At 33.0% G+C, this 17,186-nt stretch overlaps 2 protein-coding genes across 2 annotated transcripts in view; one reads left to right on the plus strand and one right to left on the minus strand.

Moving 5' to 3' along the window:
* Positions 1-1,159: 1,159 nt before the first annotated feature.
* Positions 1,160-9,374, minus strand: LOC140055691 (thioredoxin domain-containing protein 5-like). Its single transcript, XM_072101099.1, has 9 exons — positions 9,173-9,374; positions 5,886-5,976; positions 5,524-5,679; positions 4,747-4,947; positions 4,547-4,633; positions 4,068-4,217; positions 3,512-3,588; positions 2,980-3,106; positions 1,160-2,652 (listed from the first exon to the last, which is right to left on the minus strand). The coding sequence occupies exons 1-9, from the start codon at positions 9,325-9,327 to the stop codon at positions 2,521-2,523; spliced, it is 1,176 nt and encodes a 391-aa protein (XP_071957200.1). The 5' UTR covers positions 9,328-9,374; the 3' UTR covers positions 1,160-2,520.
* Positions 9,375-9,464: 90 nt separating this feature from the next.
* The window catches only part of LOC140055771 (peroxisomal acyl-coenzyme A oxidase 1-like), a 9,856-nt gene continuing 2,134 nt past the window's right edge, over positions 9,465-17,186 (plus strand). Inside the window, exons 1-11 of the mRNA XM_072101186.1 lie at positions 9,465-9,689; positions 10,477-10,636; positions 13,226-13,386; positions 13,794-13,901; positions 14,151-14,270; positions 14,414-14,529; positions 14,663-14,832; positions 15,012-15,174; positions 15,687-15,877; positions 16,014-16,175; positions 16,563-16,668. Of these exons, the coding sequence (XP_071957287.1) occupies positions 9,539-9,689; positions 10,477-10,636; positions 13,226-13,386; positions 13,794-13,901; positions 14,151-14,270; positions 14,414-14,529; positions 14,663-14,832; positions 15,012-15,174; positions 15,687-15,877; positions 16,014-16,175; positions 16,563-16,668 (1,608 nt within the window). The 5' untranslated portion in view covers positions 9,465-9,538. The remainder of the gene's footprint in view (positions 9,690-10,476; positions 10,637-13,225; positions 13,387-13,793; positions 13,902-14,150; positions 14,271-14,413; positions 14,530-14,662; positions 14,833-15,011; positions 15,175-15,686; positions 15,878-16,013; positions 16,176-16,562; positions 16,669-17,186) is intronic.

Here is a 17,186-nt window from a genome sequence, read left to right on the forward strand (position 1 = left end):
CATAATGGGAAAGGGAACTCTATCGCAAATGTTACTACCGGTGACTATACTATTTTTGTTTTACTAAAAATTGTGATTAACAACATATGGAAAGAACAATAATAATATGATTAATGTATACAATTAGAAATATGGTTCTTTTCGCGAATCTTGTCAGTATCTTCATCAAATTATCTCGAATGTAACAAACTTCCCATGTCATAGCTTGTAGGACCAAGCATAATATGCAGAGCAACCTCATGAAACTTTGTTTAGAAAAGGTTTGGAAAGGTTATATAGACACCCTGAGGTATTATTTCTTTCCAACATGAAGTACTCTGTAATCAGCTACCATCGCTATATAAATAGCAAATAACTTTCTATTACCAAGAGTACGAGAAAAGCCAAACTTACAATAACTTAATTTCTGCTTCATTTCAGGACTTACAAGTATATATAGATACGCCAGGTGATACGCCGACGGAAAAGGTTCCACCTGCGATGGCAAAAAAGGCTTTTGCTTTGAACCCGTCGAATGGAGGAAGTTACAGACAACCATTTTTATAGAGAAAAAAAGCTTGAAAAATGGAAAACAGCACAACTTTATAAGATAGACTGTAAATAATAATATATGCAGACTTTAAACCTTCTTGACAAACCAGTATTTGCTGAAATTCGTGAAATCGCCAATTAAAATCATTCCTTGCTGTGACGTAGCCTACTACTCTGTAGTGAATCTGCAGGTTGGCAAAATGACAGTAACAGTTTAAGATAATTGTTATGTTAGTAAAATTTTCCAGTGACAAACTGTAGTAAAGTAGGCTGCTGGACTTTTTTAGGCTAGTGGGCATGTTATGAAATTGCAGCCCACTACTACTTTTTCTTTCTGGCATACAAATAAACCAGAGAGGTGTAAATTAACACAGATCGTAAACAGTTCCATTTTTAACACAAGCCAAAAATTTAAAGCGAACAACTTTCAAATTTGTACTGTTCTTATATGGAAACTGATAATGATAGATTCCAATAAAAATAACTACTTTCTCTACTCTACATACAGTAGTAATAGTCATGAACATTCAAGTAAGTACTTAAGTTTTACATTTACGTAAGCTAAAACTAGTTCACTGTCTACCAGCAAATCACGACGTGCAAAGAAAAAAATATAAAACAAAACGTGTCGAGGATAAATGTTTTAATGCAAAATTATAATACTTCTAAGGTGTCAAATGGAATGTGATAATGTACAACTTGTAATGTAATACGTTGGTACAAACAACTAAAAAATGCTATAATAAAATTATAACAAAAGCTACAACGTGTTTAAATTATTGCTTAATACATAAGAATATAAAGGCAGTAAAAATAATGTTGCAGTATTTTCAAGGCCATATCAAACTATCAGCTGTTTCACTTACATAACTGCAATATTAGCTGCACGACAAAAACACATTACTGCAGCACTTCCTGTTAGTATATACATACTTGATTAACCTATTACTGCAGTCTGTTTGAAGGCTATTCAACCCACCACTTTAACTGCAGTATTAGGTTAAAATTACTGCAGCACTTCCTGTTAGTACTGTATATACAAACTTGATTAACCTATTACTGCAGTCTGTTTGAAGGCTATTCAACCCACCATTTTAACTGCAGTATTAGGTTAAAATTACTGCAGTAACTGCTATAAAATCATCAAACTTGTGCTTACAACATTACATATTCTTCTATAAATTTTCATTTTCGGTGTTATATTTTAAATATTGATTAGTAATAAAAGTTCAGTTTAACAAAATATAAACACAAAATATTGTATTAAAATATATCATATAATATCTATAATTTGTATTTTGAAAACATAATTTGTTATTTGTCCATATATAGTATTATTTGTCCAATAAATCGAAATAAAAATATCAAAGAAACTAAAGCAACAGTAATAAAAAGGCAGTTTTATACTAAATAAATCTAAAATGTCGGTGTCTCAAATATGGCAAAGCACATTTTCCTAACAACAAAAAAGCAATTTTTAAATAACCAACAAAATAATTACTAAATTCAAACACTAAAAAGGTGCAGAGCCCAATCGAAAAATAAAAACACCCCCTACAACCAATGAATTAACAATTCATCAATAAGGCACACTGCTGTGTACAGCGTTCTATGAAACAACACAACCCATGAATACGCAAAGATAAGTTACAAAAAATTACATGGTGTGTGTTTTTTCATGAAATTAGCAATACAATTTGCCAACAAATTCAAAGTACACAAGCCTTATCGCTTTATTGATGAATTGTAACGAAGAAGTGCGAAAACATTTGGCATACTCAATTGGGACTTTACCGTTGAATAATAGTATTTCCGTTGAGTATTTCGTACGCAACGAACAAGCTTGCGTTAAGTTAACGTTAGTTAACATTTATTATTTAAATGTAAATAGTTTTCGCAATGATTTCCGAAGTGAATACGCCAAATGTGACACATCATAGAAAGTCTATAATGTAAAATGTGTTTCTAGTAGTGTGAATTTAGTGACCTTTACAGTTCATCTTTAGCTTGATTGAGGTGATCATTCATAAATGAAAACAGCGAGTCCAGTTCACGAGATTTACTGTACTTTTCTACATTCTTACCGTTCTTGAACAGAATAAGGGTAGGATAACCACGTACCTGTAATCAAAGCAAAAATCACAATTATATATTCTAGTCACTAAATTGCTAAAGGTTACCATCTTGGGCTATACGTCAAACTAACAAGTTTGATACAAATTGCTCCATTTGAACATAGGTCAATCTTTAAGTTCTGGTTTTTAAGATTCTTTTCTCCTGCACTAATTATGACTATCATTATCTGCAGAGGAGGGTTGAACAAGAACAACATTTATTTAGAAACAGTTCATGAAATAAAAACAGCACCCATTAATTACAATAACTTAAATGGCAACATAAAATAAGAACTGTTTCAGAAGTTGAAGATAGTACTGAAGATAAACTTACCTCATATTGCTGACAAGTTGACTTATGTACAGTACAGTCGATCTTTGCAATGCTAACCTTATCATTATCATCAAACTTTTCAGCTAAGGTATCCCAGGTTGGCGCTAATCGTTTACAGTGTCCACACCTTTAATATAAAAACATGCAATTAATTTTAAGTTTTTTTAGGTCATACCTTATTTTATCTTATAACAAACACTAGTACTGAGTTGGGTATTGTGTATTCAGGGGGACAGTGTGGTGGTGTTCATCATCATCTTCGTTGTTTTATTTTTTTTTTATTGTCATTAACAGGTTGTCTTAGGTTAGCCTATTTCCTGTTCAGAGTCTAGATAATTTTAATAATCAACTAACACCCAAAGCGATCTGATCTTTACAAAATAATGCTATATAAATGTCGCATTATATATATATAATATAGTGTGATTGATGACGGGGAAAATGTCTTATAAATGCATAGACAACTCTTACACAAAAACTCAAAATAAGCAAATAGATAGAGTAGTATTAAAAATTATTAATGTTAACATACCATGGTGCATAGAATTTAACTAATGTTAAATCTTTTGCTACACTGTCTTTAAATGTGTCATCAGTAAGGACATCAACCTATAAAAAAGATTCAATATTTATAAACAAGTGCACACTAACCAGCTTTTGCTGCTAAATAAGAATTTTGTTTTTTTGTACAGCTAAGCAGTTTGAAATCTACTTTCTATAACAAAGTATTTGCAGTGGCAGATCCAGGATTTTGATATAGGGGGGGGGGGGTGTGCCAGGGCCTAAAAATGGTGAAATAAAAAGCATTTTGCATTACAATTTGCGCAATTTATTGGGGTTAGTATCAACCATTAATACAGTAGTATCCATTCATACTCCTGAGTGCAGTGTATTGATCAATGACACAAGAGATGTAAGAAGTAAAATCTTAGTAGTAATAGCCTGGACAAGGAAATACTGTTGATACAAAAAAACCTCAACACCCCTTGTAACAACCAATGAGAAATATTGTTTTTAAAAAACACAAACTTTCCCATGCTACTCTTTTGAATCTTCTCGTACAAGTTTCAACTTTTGTTTTAACTTACACTGGACTCTGTTTCCACTGGTTCTTCTTTCTTAGGCTTTTCTTGTGCTTTTGGTGGTGGTGGTGTTTCAGTTTTTGTTTCTTTACCGACCATTTTCATGACGTAATTTTTCAAAGCAATATGATCTCTACCACCTTGATACTTTTCAACCTAAAATAGAGAATTGAGAACTAAAATATTAAAATAAAAACCTCTATGACAGATAATCATTGGCCTAAAAAAATGAAAATAAATAGTGTGATGTCCTCAAATATGGTAGTGATATGCTCAAATATGGTAGTGATATGCTCAAATATGGTAGTAATATGACATCATCATGTCCATACAGTATATGGGCACATCACATTTTTTTGTCACATAATGTTTGATAGTGTGAACAGAGCTTAAAAAAGTAATAAAATCCACAAATACAGCATATTTTTTCATACTCATGCTTGCAGTTATTCATTTTATTATCAATAAATTATAAAGAGAATTACCATTTCACCCTTCTTGAAAAACAACAGCGTTGGGTATCCACGTACATCAAATTGATCACATACCTCTTTATCTGTAGTACAATCAACCTGTAAGCAAATAAAAAACAAGTTGTATACTAGAATTCTACCTATTTTTTGAAAAGCTGAATCTAATCCACCTGTATTCAAAATATAATTTAAATAAACACATTATCCTTTACCTTAGCAATAGTGACATCATCAAGGTGTTCAAATCCTGTTGCAAGTTCATCCCAGACAGGTGCCAGTCGTTTACAGTGACCACACCAAGGTGCATAGAACTTAATGAAATGATTTCCACTAGTTATATGATCTTTAAAATCTTTCTTAGTAAGCTCATACAAACCATGCTTTGGCTCTGGTGGTTTAGGTGCCTCTGGCTCCTGAAATATAAGATAAATTTAAGATAAAGCTCTGTCTACACTATCAAACTTTAAAAAAAAGGCATAAAGGCTAATATTTAACAGCCATGTCTTTTTAAAATAAAATAATTTTCTGCAACCCAACAAAAAATTTAGCCCCCACCAATGCTGAGAAAGCGTCCTAATCCACACTGGTGCTATAATGCTTGTTCGAGCTATTGAATGAATTTTCCAATCACCATTACTTTTAATAATCAAGTTTGGCATACTATCATCATGCTGTTTGTATTGTGGAGTAGCTTTTTCTAAACTAGTTTGACAAAAAAGTGTGATGTTTAATTGATTATTATAAGTAATGGTGATTGGATAATTCATTCAATAGCTCGAACAAGCATTATAGCACCAGTGTGGATTAGGACGCTTTCTCAGCATTGGTGGGGGCCAAATTTTTTTTTGGGTTGTAGAAAATTATTTTATTTTAAAAAGACATGGCTGTTAAATATTAGCCTTTATGCCTTTTTAGCCCCGTTCCTGTGAACCATGTTGTTTTACTATATCCTGGGGAAGACACTATCTACTGGGATATATTATAATTACCTGTAGCTGTTCACGTATAAAAGACTCAAGGTTATCAATGTCTCTTTTGCCTTTAAACAATAATGCTTCATCAGCATTAGGACTGAAGAACTTTAGAGTTGGATAACCTTTGACCCCATTATCGGCACATAGTTGTGTTTCAACTGTACAATCAACCTAGAGAGAAATGGTAAAATTGGAGAAAAAAAGTAAAAACACAGAGATATGCAGGGTATTCCACACTGTAAGAAATGAGTTGTGATTTGTTATTCTTAAAGAGAAACTATACTTGGACAACAGCAAAGTGATGTAAAGAAGAAGGCAGTGAAGAATCGATAGATATACAATAGATATTTAACATTTGTTTAGCGTCAGTTACGAACCTTTGCAATGCTAACTTTGGAATTTTCATCTTCATTGTATTTTTCTGCTAACTCATCCCATGTTGGTGCAAGTCTTTTACAGTGGCCGCACCTAAAATCAATCAATCAGCACACATTAATAAAATGTACAAAATAATTACCATGCAGTCCTCCTACTGTAATAGGTCTATAATATAATTAATATCACTTTAGTTGGTGTCAGATGAAATCGGTCGCGTCTGAAATCGGTGGCGTTTGAAATCGGTCGCGATAAAATCAACTTCCGGTATTTTGTATGGCGCGCCGCTAGAGCTATACTTTTGATGATATCGGTTGCGTTTGAAATCGGTCGCGCTACTTTGTATGGATCGAGCGGGATGCATGCTAGAGCGGGATATACATTTTTTGTTTATATAGATTTAATTGATATTTTTTAGGAACTATATTATTTATGTGGATATTTTTTACTTGCTTAATAAATATTTATTATCAATCATTAAATTAATTTTTTTTTTGTATTTCACAGGTCTCAGAGAAGGACTGTGTCTTTTAAAAATGGCCATTTCTAAACACATTTGTAAACACGTTTAAATATTATATTAGGCATATTGTTATATTAGGCATATAATAATTTACCTCTATATGTACTGTAATTAATATATTCTATAGAGAATAAACGTCTGTCGTGTATTTTATTATGCAAACAATTACGTATGGTTTTAGGATCTTAATAAAATATATAGATAATATGCCGTTATAAATCAATCTACCGGCCTACAGTAGGACTATGATGTACAATGATAGATGTGAGAATGTATGGATAATAAAGGTCCACGGACAAGATTCTCAAAAGAGGTATTCTGCACTGATATTTAAACATTTAGATTTACGAACGGCGTATGAATGTGAGACACTGAGTTGCACTTACTTAATTATTTACGTTAAATGATTATTATAAATGAAGAAATAAAAGATATTCAAATTAAAATCTATAGTATCGCCGACGTATATAGGTAAATCATATATAAATCATACTGTCAAATTATAGAAACAGTGCTTTATTCGGAATTATTATGGATAAGCAAGCCTGTGAGCTACAGCGACTTTAATTGCTTTTGCTTATCCTTGCCTCCTTAGATTTCCACGTGTCTTGATTTTGTTACCTATGTTTTAAATGTATTTCGATTTTAAAGGCTAAATAAAGAATGAATGAATGAATGAACATGATCTCATAATTGCGTCGAGCATCTATAGCTCATTGGATCGTTTCACAAATACACGTGCAGGAGGCCTATAGACGTTTCAAACGTATGGTTATTAGTAATAGACGTCATCATTACCTTGCTGCTATGGACAACGATCGTACGTGTTTTGTCCATGATTTGACACACTAACAAAAGTGCGTGTTTTTTAAAAAGGGGAAACCCCGTCAGCAAAATAACGTATTGTTAGGGGAAACAGCTACACGATCATAGAAGGCGCATCTCCACAATATGGTTTATTCGGGGGTTTATTTCAGTAACTCGCCTTTTAACCATCCGCATTATATGATCATTTTACTAAAAACTATTTTAAACATTAGAAATAAAAATATACACGTGATTTGCCTCAACAATAATCATTATAAATACATAATAGAAAAATAACGCTTAAAAAAGAACGACGTTTCGACTCCATCATGGGGTCATTTTCAAGTCCAATGAATAAAATTAAAAAAAACAACTAATTAAATAACACAAGCCAAGGGTCAAAGTTTAAATAACAAAAGACCTATAATCATTTAATATTATCCTACATAACGGATAGAAATCAAATAGAAATAAAAATAAGGTGATTGAATAGTATGTTGTTAACGACATGGATATGATATAATCTGCCACAGTATGCATAAGTATAAAAATGGATTGTAAAAATTATTGTTTTTAAATAAATTGTTCTCTTTTACGTAGGTCTAATTGTTTGCATAATAAAAGACACAACAGACGCATATTCTCTATATAATATATTAATTACAGTACATATAAATAGAGGTAAATTATTATATGCCTAATATAACATTATGCCTAATATAATATGTAAACGTGTTTAGAAATGGCCATTTTGGAAAGACACAGTCCTTCTCCGAGACCTGTGAAATACAAAAAAAAAATAATTTAAAGACCCCTTCCCTGCAATTTTGGACGTTTTTTGGAAAATAATACATATATATCACTTTAAAAACATTAAACCATGTCATTCCTTGTCTTACCGGTAAATGTACGTTTTATGGTAAATTATGATAAAAAGTGAGAAACAATGCACTACCTAAGTAGCTCGCGGCGATCGACCTCTCGTGGACGGTCTTAGGCCTAGCCTAGCTAGGCTTAGTTTTGTAGGCCTAGCTGGTAAACATCGATAACGTACGAACATCGTACGCTAGCTATATACCTAGCCTGACGTTGTATAGTTGCTGCATTAATTGTCTTTCTATTTTTACCAGACTCCGTTGATACAAATTGGGGAAAACCCGGTATTTTCGCTGAAAAGTTAGGAGTCTTCCATTTGTTTTGGCTTCACGATCACGATCGATCGAAAAGTGGGCGAATTACAGGTGAAAAACAAAAATATCAATCCGCGCGCAATGCATTTTGGGATTTATAGCGGGACGCTATAATTATTAGAATCGATTTATTTTTCACATTTTTAACCGTTTAAAGACGAAAAAAGTTATCGCAATAGGACCATATAGTATTATTTTTACATTAAATATAGTTTGTGATCTTAAATTAGATCTAAAAAACGTAGGGAATGGGGCTTTAATGATTGATAATAAATATTTATTAACCAATTCAAAAATATCCACATAAATAATACAGTTCCTAAAAAATATTAATTAAATCTATATAAACAAAAAATGTATATCCCGCTCTAGCATGCATCCCACTCGATCCATACAAAGTAGCGCGACCGATTTCAAACGCGACCGATATCATCAAAAGGATAGCTCTATCGGCGCGCCATACAAAATACCGGAAGTTGATTTTATCGCGACCGATTTCAAACGCGACCGATTTCATCGTAAACCCTTTGCTTTAGTTTGGTAGGCCTGTTCTCCTGGTCTCAACAAAATATATATATTTGTTTTAATCTAAAGAGATGGTCCCTCAGAGTCACAGCTAGCTTACATTACCTAGGCCTAGTTACTCAGACTCTAAGGTAAGCCTCCTAGTAGTAAGTAGAGGGCTAGCTAGGCTCTTACTTATCAATTTGGTTAGTTACTGCAGAAAGAAAAAGAGGCTCTGCTCTTCGGCTGGAGCGAACCAACTTACCACGGAGCAAAAAACATTATAAAGTGTGGCTTAAGAGAAACTACTTCATTAAATTTTTCCGTATTATAAAGGCAATCTGTAGATCCATGATCAGCACTTATAAGACTTGCTAGGCTAAGAGAAATTGAAAGAAACAAGATTTTTGTCACGTCCATAATTAAAAACTTTACTTCTCGACTGCTGCAGAGCGACGACGTGTAGTTAATAATTAAAGACGTGTGACGTGTACACGAGCACGCCGCCATGCGGTGGACAAGGACCATTCAACCGTGACGTACGAGACTGACCTCGTTGTTTAACCATTCGAGCGTATCATCACTATCATCCAATTTTTGTTGAATAGGCCTAGCTAGCCCACCACCCAGAATGGCTTCAAATCTAACTTTATCCTCGAGTTATAACGCCAAAATGAATCCAGATATTCAAAATGAAAGGAACAAAGCTACATTTGATTACATTAACTTGACCTATTTAATTGACGGAAGTAAAGAAAAAACAGAAAGAAGGAGGTACATCCGTAAGTTGACACTGTCACACTCACTCACTCTGTCTGTGTAGGCTAATAATAGATACAGTTAGAAGGTAATGTGCCGTACGTACTACTAGCCTACTATCTATACCAACTACAATTGTAGTACAGTGTACAAAAGTATTATGCCTACTGTAGTAATAAATGCTTAGTTATAATAGAACGAGTAGGTAGTAGAACTTTATTTATTACTTTAGCTGCTACAAAAGAATATATTTTATCCATTTAAATATTTTCATAACAAAATTGTATATATAAATAAATCGGAGTGTGTATTTGCGCTTTTTTATACTAGGCCTAATCTATTGTCGTCACGTACAGTACTCACTGCTTTTCTGTATATAAACGATCGAGTTAAAGAACAATACCATGAAAGCCCCAGAGTGGTCTAATGGTTAGGGCAACTGCATATCAAGCAGACGGTCCGAGTTCGAGTCTCGGTTGGGGCGACTTTTTCTCATTCTCCCAGATTTCCTCATCTTTATCGTTTGCAAAAATTAATTAAATAATTTTCAGTGTATCACCGGGCGGTTTGGAATTTATTTCTATGCCTGTTGTGTTTATATATATATATAAACACATCAGGCAATGAACATTAATTCTAAACCGCCCGGTGATATACTGAAATTTAATTAATTAATTTGAAACATATATATATATATATATAATTAAATTAATTAATTAAATTTCAGTGGGCGGTAGAGAATTAATGTTCTTTGCCTGCTTTGTTTATATAATTAAACAAATAATTGTTATAATTAATATATTATTACAGAATCACTGGTAGAAAATGATCCAGATTTTCAACACAAACCACTTGCATTCATGACTAGAGAAGAACGCTACTCAAACAGCATTCGCAAAGCAATTCTTGCAGTTAAAAAAATGGATGCACTGGGACTGAATGATCCATGGGAAATGGAAATCTACAAAGGGTAGGAATAATACTAGTATTAAGTAGTGTTTAGTCTGGAATCAATAATCCAAATGGCACCATTAGTACTAAGGCACTTTGTTGGGCCAATCACGAGGTAACTAAGCCGAACGGCCTGAACATGACCTATTTTTAAAATATGCTGAATAATGAATGGTTACATCCAGCACATCATCCAGCCACTGTTTAGCATCTGCAAATTTGACCCAATTCTAAAGCATGTGGATGTTAAAGTGCAGCAACACCAAAAAGCAAGTTTTTATTAGTGGCATTAAAAATAAAAACACTTTCTATATCCTACTGTATCATTTGCAGAACGTGTGATTTGCAGGTTGTATTAATAATGCAGTTTTCATTATTTATGATGGTACAGTACTGTACAGTAATTAAATACAGTATATTTTCATTTATGTGGGATTTGTTAAACTGTACCATTTGTTAGCTATATATTAATCATCCTCACCCTTTCCATTCTCATCATCATTTTCTACCACTCTTTCAACTAATCCTCTCTTTCAACTAATCCTCTCTTTCAACTAATCCTCTCATCCAGTGCAGATGTAGCCACAAGAAATAAGGAGGTGGGGTTTTCAAAGAAACAATCTCTGTTCAAGCCTCTGTTAAAAAAGTGGTCAGGTTGAAACCTTATCATACTAGCGGCTACGGCCCTGATATCTGCAACTGTCCCCTAAAGACAATTTTTTAGGTTGTTCTATTATTGTGCAATAGTGTTGGTAGATCCATCTACAATATTTGCTTTTACTTGTGCAGTATTGTGTGTCTAATGTCAAAATGTTGAGAGATACGAGATAATTAAATTTGACTAACCTTTGACTCCATTGAATTGATTATATCTTGGCTGTATAGATAAAAGTCTATAAATACTACCCACCTACAGACAGTATTTCTTTTTTTTACATATATATAATTAATTTACAAATATATTATCATGATCAATAATACAGTACTCATAGAAAATAAACTTAGCTAATCACTAAAACTTAGATATCCTCTCTACCAACCATTTCCAATCCCTTTCAGCACCATTACACCAACCTTGCTCATGAAACAATTGTTATTAATATTATCAAAAACTAGTGAAATTACTGTAATCAAAATACCAAGTTAGGCGACTTCAGGTTTATACTTAATACAACACTAATGCCAACAGAAAAGTTTTAATATATTTTGTTGCAGTACAGTGAGGCAGTCTGAAACTATCAATTTGGGCCTTCACTACAGTATGTTTCTTACCACTATAAAAGAACAGATGAACGTAGATCAGCTTTCAAAATGGCTTCCACCTTGTTCTAACGCTCAGATGATTGGTACCTATGCTCAAACAGAGTTAGGCCATGGTAGGCATGTTCATTTTTGAGTGGTATTCTGTCTTTGTTGTTATATACAACATCAGAGACAGAAATCTAGCTATACATCAAATCCAATTGAATACGAATGTCGCCAAGAAGTAAGTATTGCTCACAAAAGCATGAGATACCTGAAGGTACCTGTGAACTTCTTTCAATGTCGGAGCCACAATTGTTCATTTTTTATGCTGCTGTAAATCCCATTCTAATCGTAGTCATCCTGTTGAGTTGAAATACTGCCAATGTTTTCGAAATACAAGAACTAAGGTCAAAAGTGACTGATGATGCAGTTATAAAGTATAAATTTCATAAATCCACTGCCAATGAATAAATGTTTTTTCTATACTTTTCTACAGTACAAATTACAATAAAATTCATAACACAATACAGATACAAAAGATCATTTTACAGTAAATCAACACTTTTCTACAAAGGTTATCCATTTGAACAAAAGAACAGGAGTGTGTAGTCAGTCATTATTGTTGCATGTTTTGGTTGGTTCTTCACTGGAAATCTTGCTGGAAATATATTTTTAATTTGTTAGTGATATTCTTACATTGATTTACATCATGTGATGTTCCTAACTTATACTAGTGTTAATTACAATTCATAAATGAGTAGGTTATTGGGGTGTTTAGGAGTTGCGATTAGATAAATCGTTAAGATAAATACTATAGAACCAATTACTGTGTACCACAACTTATTTAACATTGGTTTAATAGAAATTGTAACAAAAAATATGGTTACACTTTTAAGATACCGGTAGGTACTGCAGGTCATAATAATCAACTACAAATTACCAAGTCATCCTAACAAACATACCCATGACCTGATAACAATTATTGTATTATTTGATAAGATACTGTCGTGTATAAATTTAATTTTTGTCTGTGTACTACTTAAGTAATGAGATTAAGTCAATTTTACTTTACTTGACTTGTGTTCAAATGTCGCCTTATAAATTACTAATTTACTGTTACTAATGTTTTGTAAAATATACAATTTACAAAAATAAATACTGCATAAATATGAATTAATTTGTTTTGATGATAATCTGTAAAGATATCATTTTTCTCAGTTTTTGTACATTTTAAATAATATTTAGTGAGTATGATCTTGTTTGTTGTAAAAGTTGCTCAATTTTTTGTTAATAATAATTCTGCTTAATTTCGGTTTAACTGTACAAAAATAATTTGACACCATCCCATAATTATATCCTGCAGTGCAGCCAATCGTTCCGAGGATCCCTCTCTTACGCTCCACGCCAGTATGTTCTTGCACGCAATTATAAACCAAATGGATACAGACCAACAGGCTAAGTGGTCAGAACAAACCTTTGGTTATACAATAATAGGAACCTATGCGCAAACAGAAATGGGACATGGTATGTTATTAGATCTATCTATATGTTTGTGGTGTTCATTGTTCCTTATTAATTTACTTTGTTTTAACAATTCAGTAAAATTGTGCATTTTTTTTAAAAGTTATTTTATTTCTGTTGGATAGTTTTCTAAGCATCCTTTGTTATTTTTTTTTTGACATGCACACCTTGTTCATTATACTGCACATTAACAATTTACCATAACATACTTAAATAAATTATTATATTTTCTTTTTATCCATGTTGAATTATCCTATTAAAAACTGTGTGAAAAGTTTTAAATGCGTTTGCTCTTATTAATGTTACTGTAACATCACGCTACTTTTGATCTTGGTTGAAAAACATTTTTTTTATATACTGTCTACTATATATTTTTTTAAAGTATATATTTATTAAACTTTCCCAAAAAGGTACACATCTTCGTGGTCTGGAAACCACTGCAACCTTTGACCCAAAAACGAATGAATTTGTGCTTCATAGTCCAACATTGTCATCAATTAAGTGGTGGCCAGGAAATTGTAAGTACAGTACCTATGTTTTGTATAAAAATAATAAGCAATTTTTCTCACCTCGTACATGTTGCCTTTGTTGATTCAAATCAACAGGATGCTAAGCAAAGCAAAGGAGATCAAATGGTTTGTCAAGTACTCACATGCACGTTGAAAAAAGTCTCTTCACTGTACAGCAACGAACTTGTGTAAATGAAAAAAATCTTTTCACACTTTTTGCACCTCCCAAAACTTACAGCTGTTATTTAATTTTGTTAGTGGGAAAGACAGTGACACATGCAGCTGTTGCAGCTCAGTTGTACAGCCAAGGAAAATGCCACGGTGTCCATATGTTTATGGTGCAACTAAGAAGCCTGGAAGATCATCAGCCACTACCAGGTAAAAGTATATATTTAAATAATAATAGTTTAAAATTTGCAGTAGTATCTCTCAATATTCCATTGAACATAGTAAATAAAGTGAATATATAACTGTAAACTTGAATCTTAAATCAAGTTTTACATTGTTTTTAATAATAATAGGTATTGAGCTTGGAGATATTGGACCTAAACTGGGGTATAGCAACATTGATAATGGATTTCTACGATTAAAAAATTATCGCATTCCATATGATAATATGTTTATGAAATATTCTAAGGTAATTTTTTTCTTATTACAGTATAATTCTCTAATAATACTATACATTTACTACCTAATTTCAGAAAGCCTGCTAAAGTAGTTTACATCAGTTTTTTTAGCAATTTAGTTATAATATGCTTATTGCATTTTAGGTTCAGAGAGATGGTACTTACGTCAAACCCCCTCGTGCTAAACTGACGTATGGCAGTATGGTATTGATACGCAGCTTTATTGTTGGTAGCATGGGAGCTCAGTTAGCAAAGGGCGCCACCATCAGTATAAGATACAGTGCAGTTCGAAGGCAGTCTGAAATGGAATTGGGGTAAGACAATGTAAATTATGGTGTTTTTCTCCGGCAATAAGAGTTTTCAAAATTGAATACTTTAGGACCAAAGTGTATTATTAGTCTATACCTACATTTATTCCAAATGTGGAGCCTCTGTGGTTATACAGTACCTGTTTCAGTGACTACATCTTATATTATTTTCCTCTTGTCTATAGAGCACAGGAGCCTCAAGTATTGGACTTCCAGAGTCAACAGTTGAAATTACTTCCATACCTAGCCACAGCCTATGCCTTCATCTTCGCTGGAAAAAAGATGAAAGATACATACATTCAAAGTTCTAATGCCATCAGTGAAGGAGATTTTAGTGTAATGCCCGAGGTAAGTAATTATAGGATTGAATATAGAGATTTAGTCTTAACTAAGACCAACAGTCTGATGTAAAACTGCTAGTTTACACTATATACTGTAATAACATATTGTAATATTACTGTAATTAAATATTGTAATATTACTGTAATTACATATTGTATTATTACTGTAATTACATACTGTAATATTACTGTAATTACACACTGTAATATTACTGTAATTACATACTGTAATATTACTGTAATTACATATTGTAATATTACTGTAATTACATACTGTAATATTACTGTAATTATAGAACTGCCAAAACTAAGTTTGTATTGTATGTTATAATAATTAATAGTTACACTATCTTACCTGAAATTTGATGTTTGTCATACAGGTTGCTTTTCAGATTATTAGAGAGACATTTGTAAAAGGTCTTTTTATTTGGTCTTTTTGTCAAATAAGTTTAGCAATGTAGAATTACATATACTGTATGTAATAAATGATGATATTAAACGGTGTTCATTTTTGTTTAGTTGCATGCCACATCTGCTGGTCTAAAGGCATTTACATCTTGGGTAGCCAATGAGGGACTAGAAATTCAACGCATGTCATGTGGAGGACATGGCTACTCACAAGCCAGTGGTTTTCCTGAGCTATATGCCACCACTGTCCCAGCATGCACATATGAAGGTGAAAACACTGTTATGATGTTACAGACAGCAAGGTATTATTTTCATCATTTTCTCTGTGATATCGCATACAGTTTAGTCTAGCCTGGGAAAAGGTGGCTCGTTTTTATTCATTTAAATGTCTATAAATACAAATATATAATGTCAGTATTGATCTTCAATTGCTTTTAGGTTTTTGATGAAGTGCATGACCAGGGCTAGTAATGGAGAGAAGTTACACGGAGCATGTTCTTATATGAGTGAAAGGGTGCCTAGCAGAAGCCAGGCCTCCAGCTTGGAGCACTTCTTAAATAATAATTTCATCATTCAGGCCTATAAACACAGGGCTTATAGGTATTTTGTACTTTGTTGTGTATATTAGGAAGTAAATCGAATTGAAAAATACATTTAGAAGCATTGAATATTCCTACATCTGTACACTATTTAAGGCAATCCTTGAAACTCCAAGGCACTATGTAAATGTATATGGGAAGTAACCAGCGACTTTGCAGCCTACTGGGCTGAATTGCGTACAGGTGTGGATGACACATGCCACAACTTTACCACCAGAACAATCGTCCTGAACCGGTTTGCGGCCCCTGCCTCAACCCCTCAGCGACTGGATATCTGGAGATTTTAGGGTAATCATGGAAACTCACAGGCAATCTCCAGAGACTTCAACTTCTTCTGGATATATTAAAGTATTACTTGCATACAAATGTCTACCATACTCTATTTCAGAATGGCCACTGCTGCTGCAATGTCAGTACAAGAACAACTTAAGAAGGATAAACCCCATCATGAAGCGTGGAACAACAGTCATTTCCATTTACTGAAGGCTAGTGAGGTAAATTTTTAGAAATGTTTAGTTAACACTTAATGGACCACTTCTGGAACCAGCTATCAGTTCAAGATTTGTATTGGTCCACTTTAAAATGTAAATTTGTTTTGCTTGCTATAATTAAGAACAAAGAAAAATACCTCAAAATTGAAAAAAGGTCTATTAAATACTGTTAAAATGCAGATCTGTAATTCGTAGATAAAGAAGCTCTATTCTGTGTTTATTTGGACTTTAAAAAGATACCACTGGAAGGGAATGTCTTTTGTCAGCATCATGTAAGATATAGACAGTGTACATACAGACTGTAAGATATAGACAGTGTACATACAGACTGTAATTTGGGTAATTTGAGAGCTGTTTAATGCAAGGGGTCTTTCAAGGCCGTAGCGAGAAGTTAAAAACAGACAATGCGAAGAAGCTTTAAATGTAATCATTAAGATAAAATATGACGATCTGTGCTGGGAAATTGGGGTGGTAGTGACAATTGAACATTTCAGACGAGGCGCTCGCCTCATGCTTGTTAC

This window comes from Antedon mediterranea, chromosome 1, assembly GCF_964355755.1.
Source record: "Antedon mediterranea chromosome 1, ecAntMedi1.1, whole genome shotgun sequence".
NCBI lineage: Eukaryota > Metazoa > Echinodermata > Crinoidea > Comatulida > Antedonidae > Antedon > Antedon mediterranea.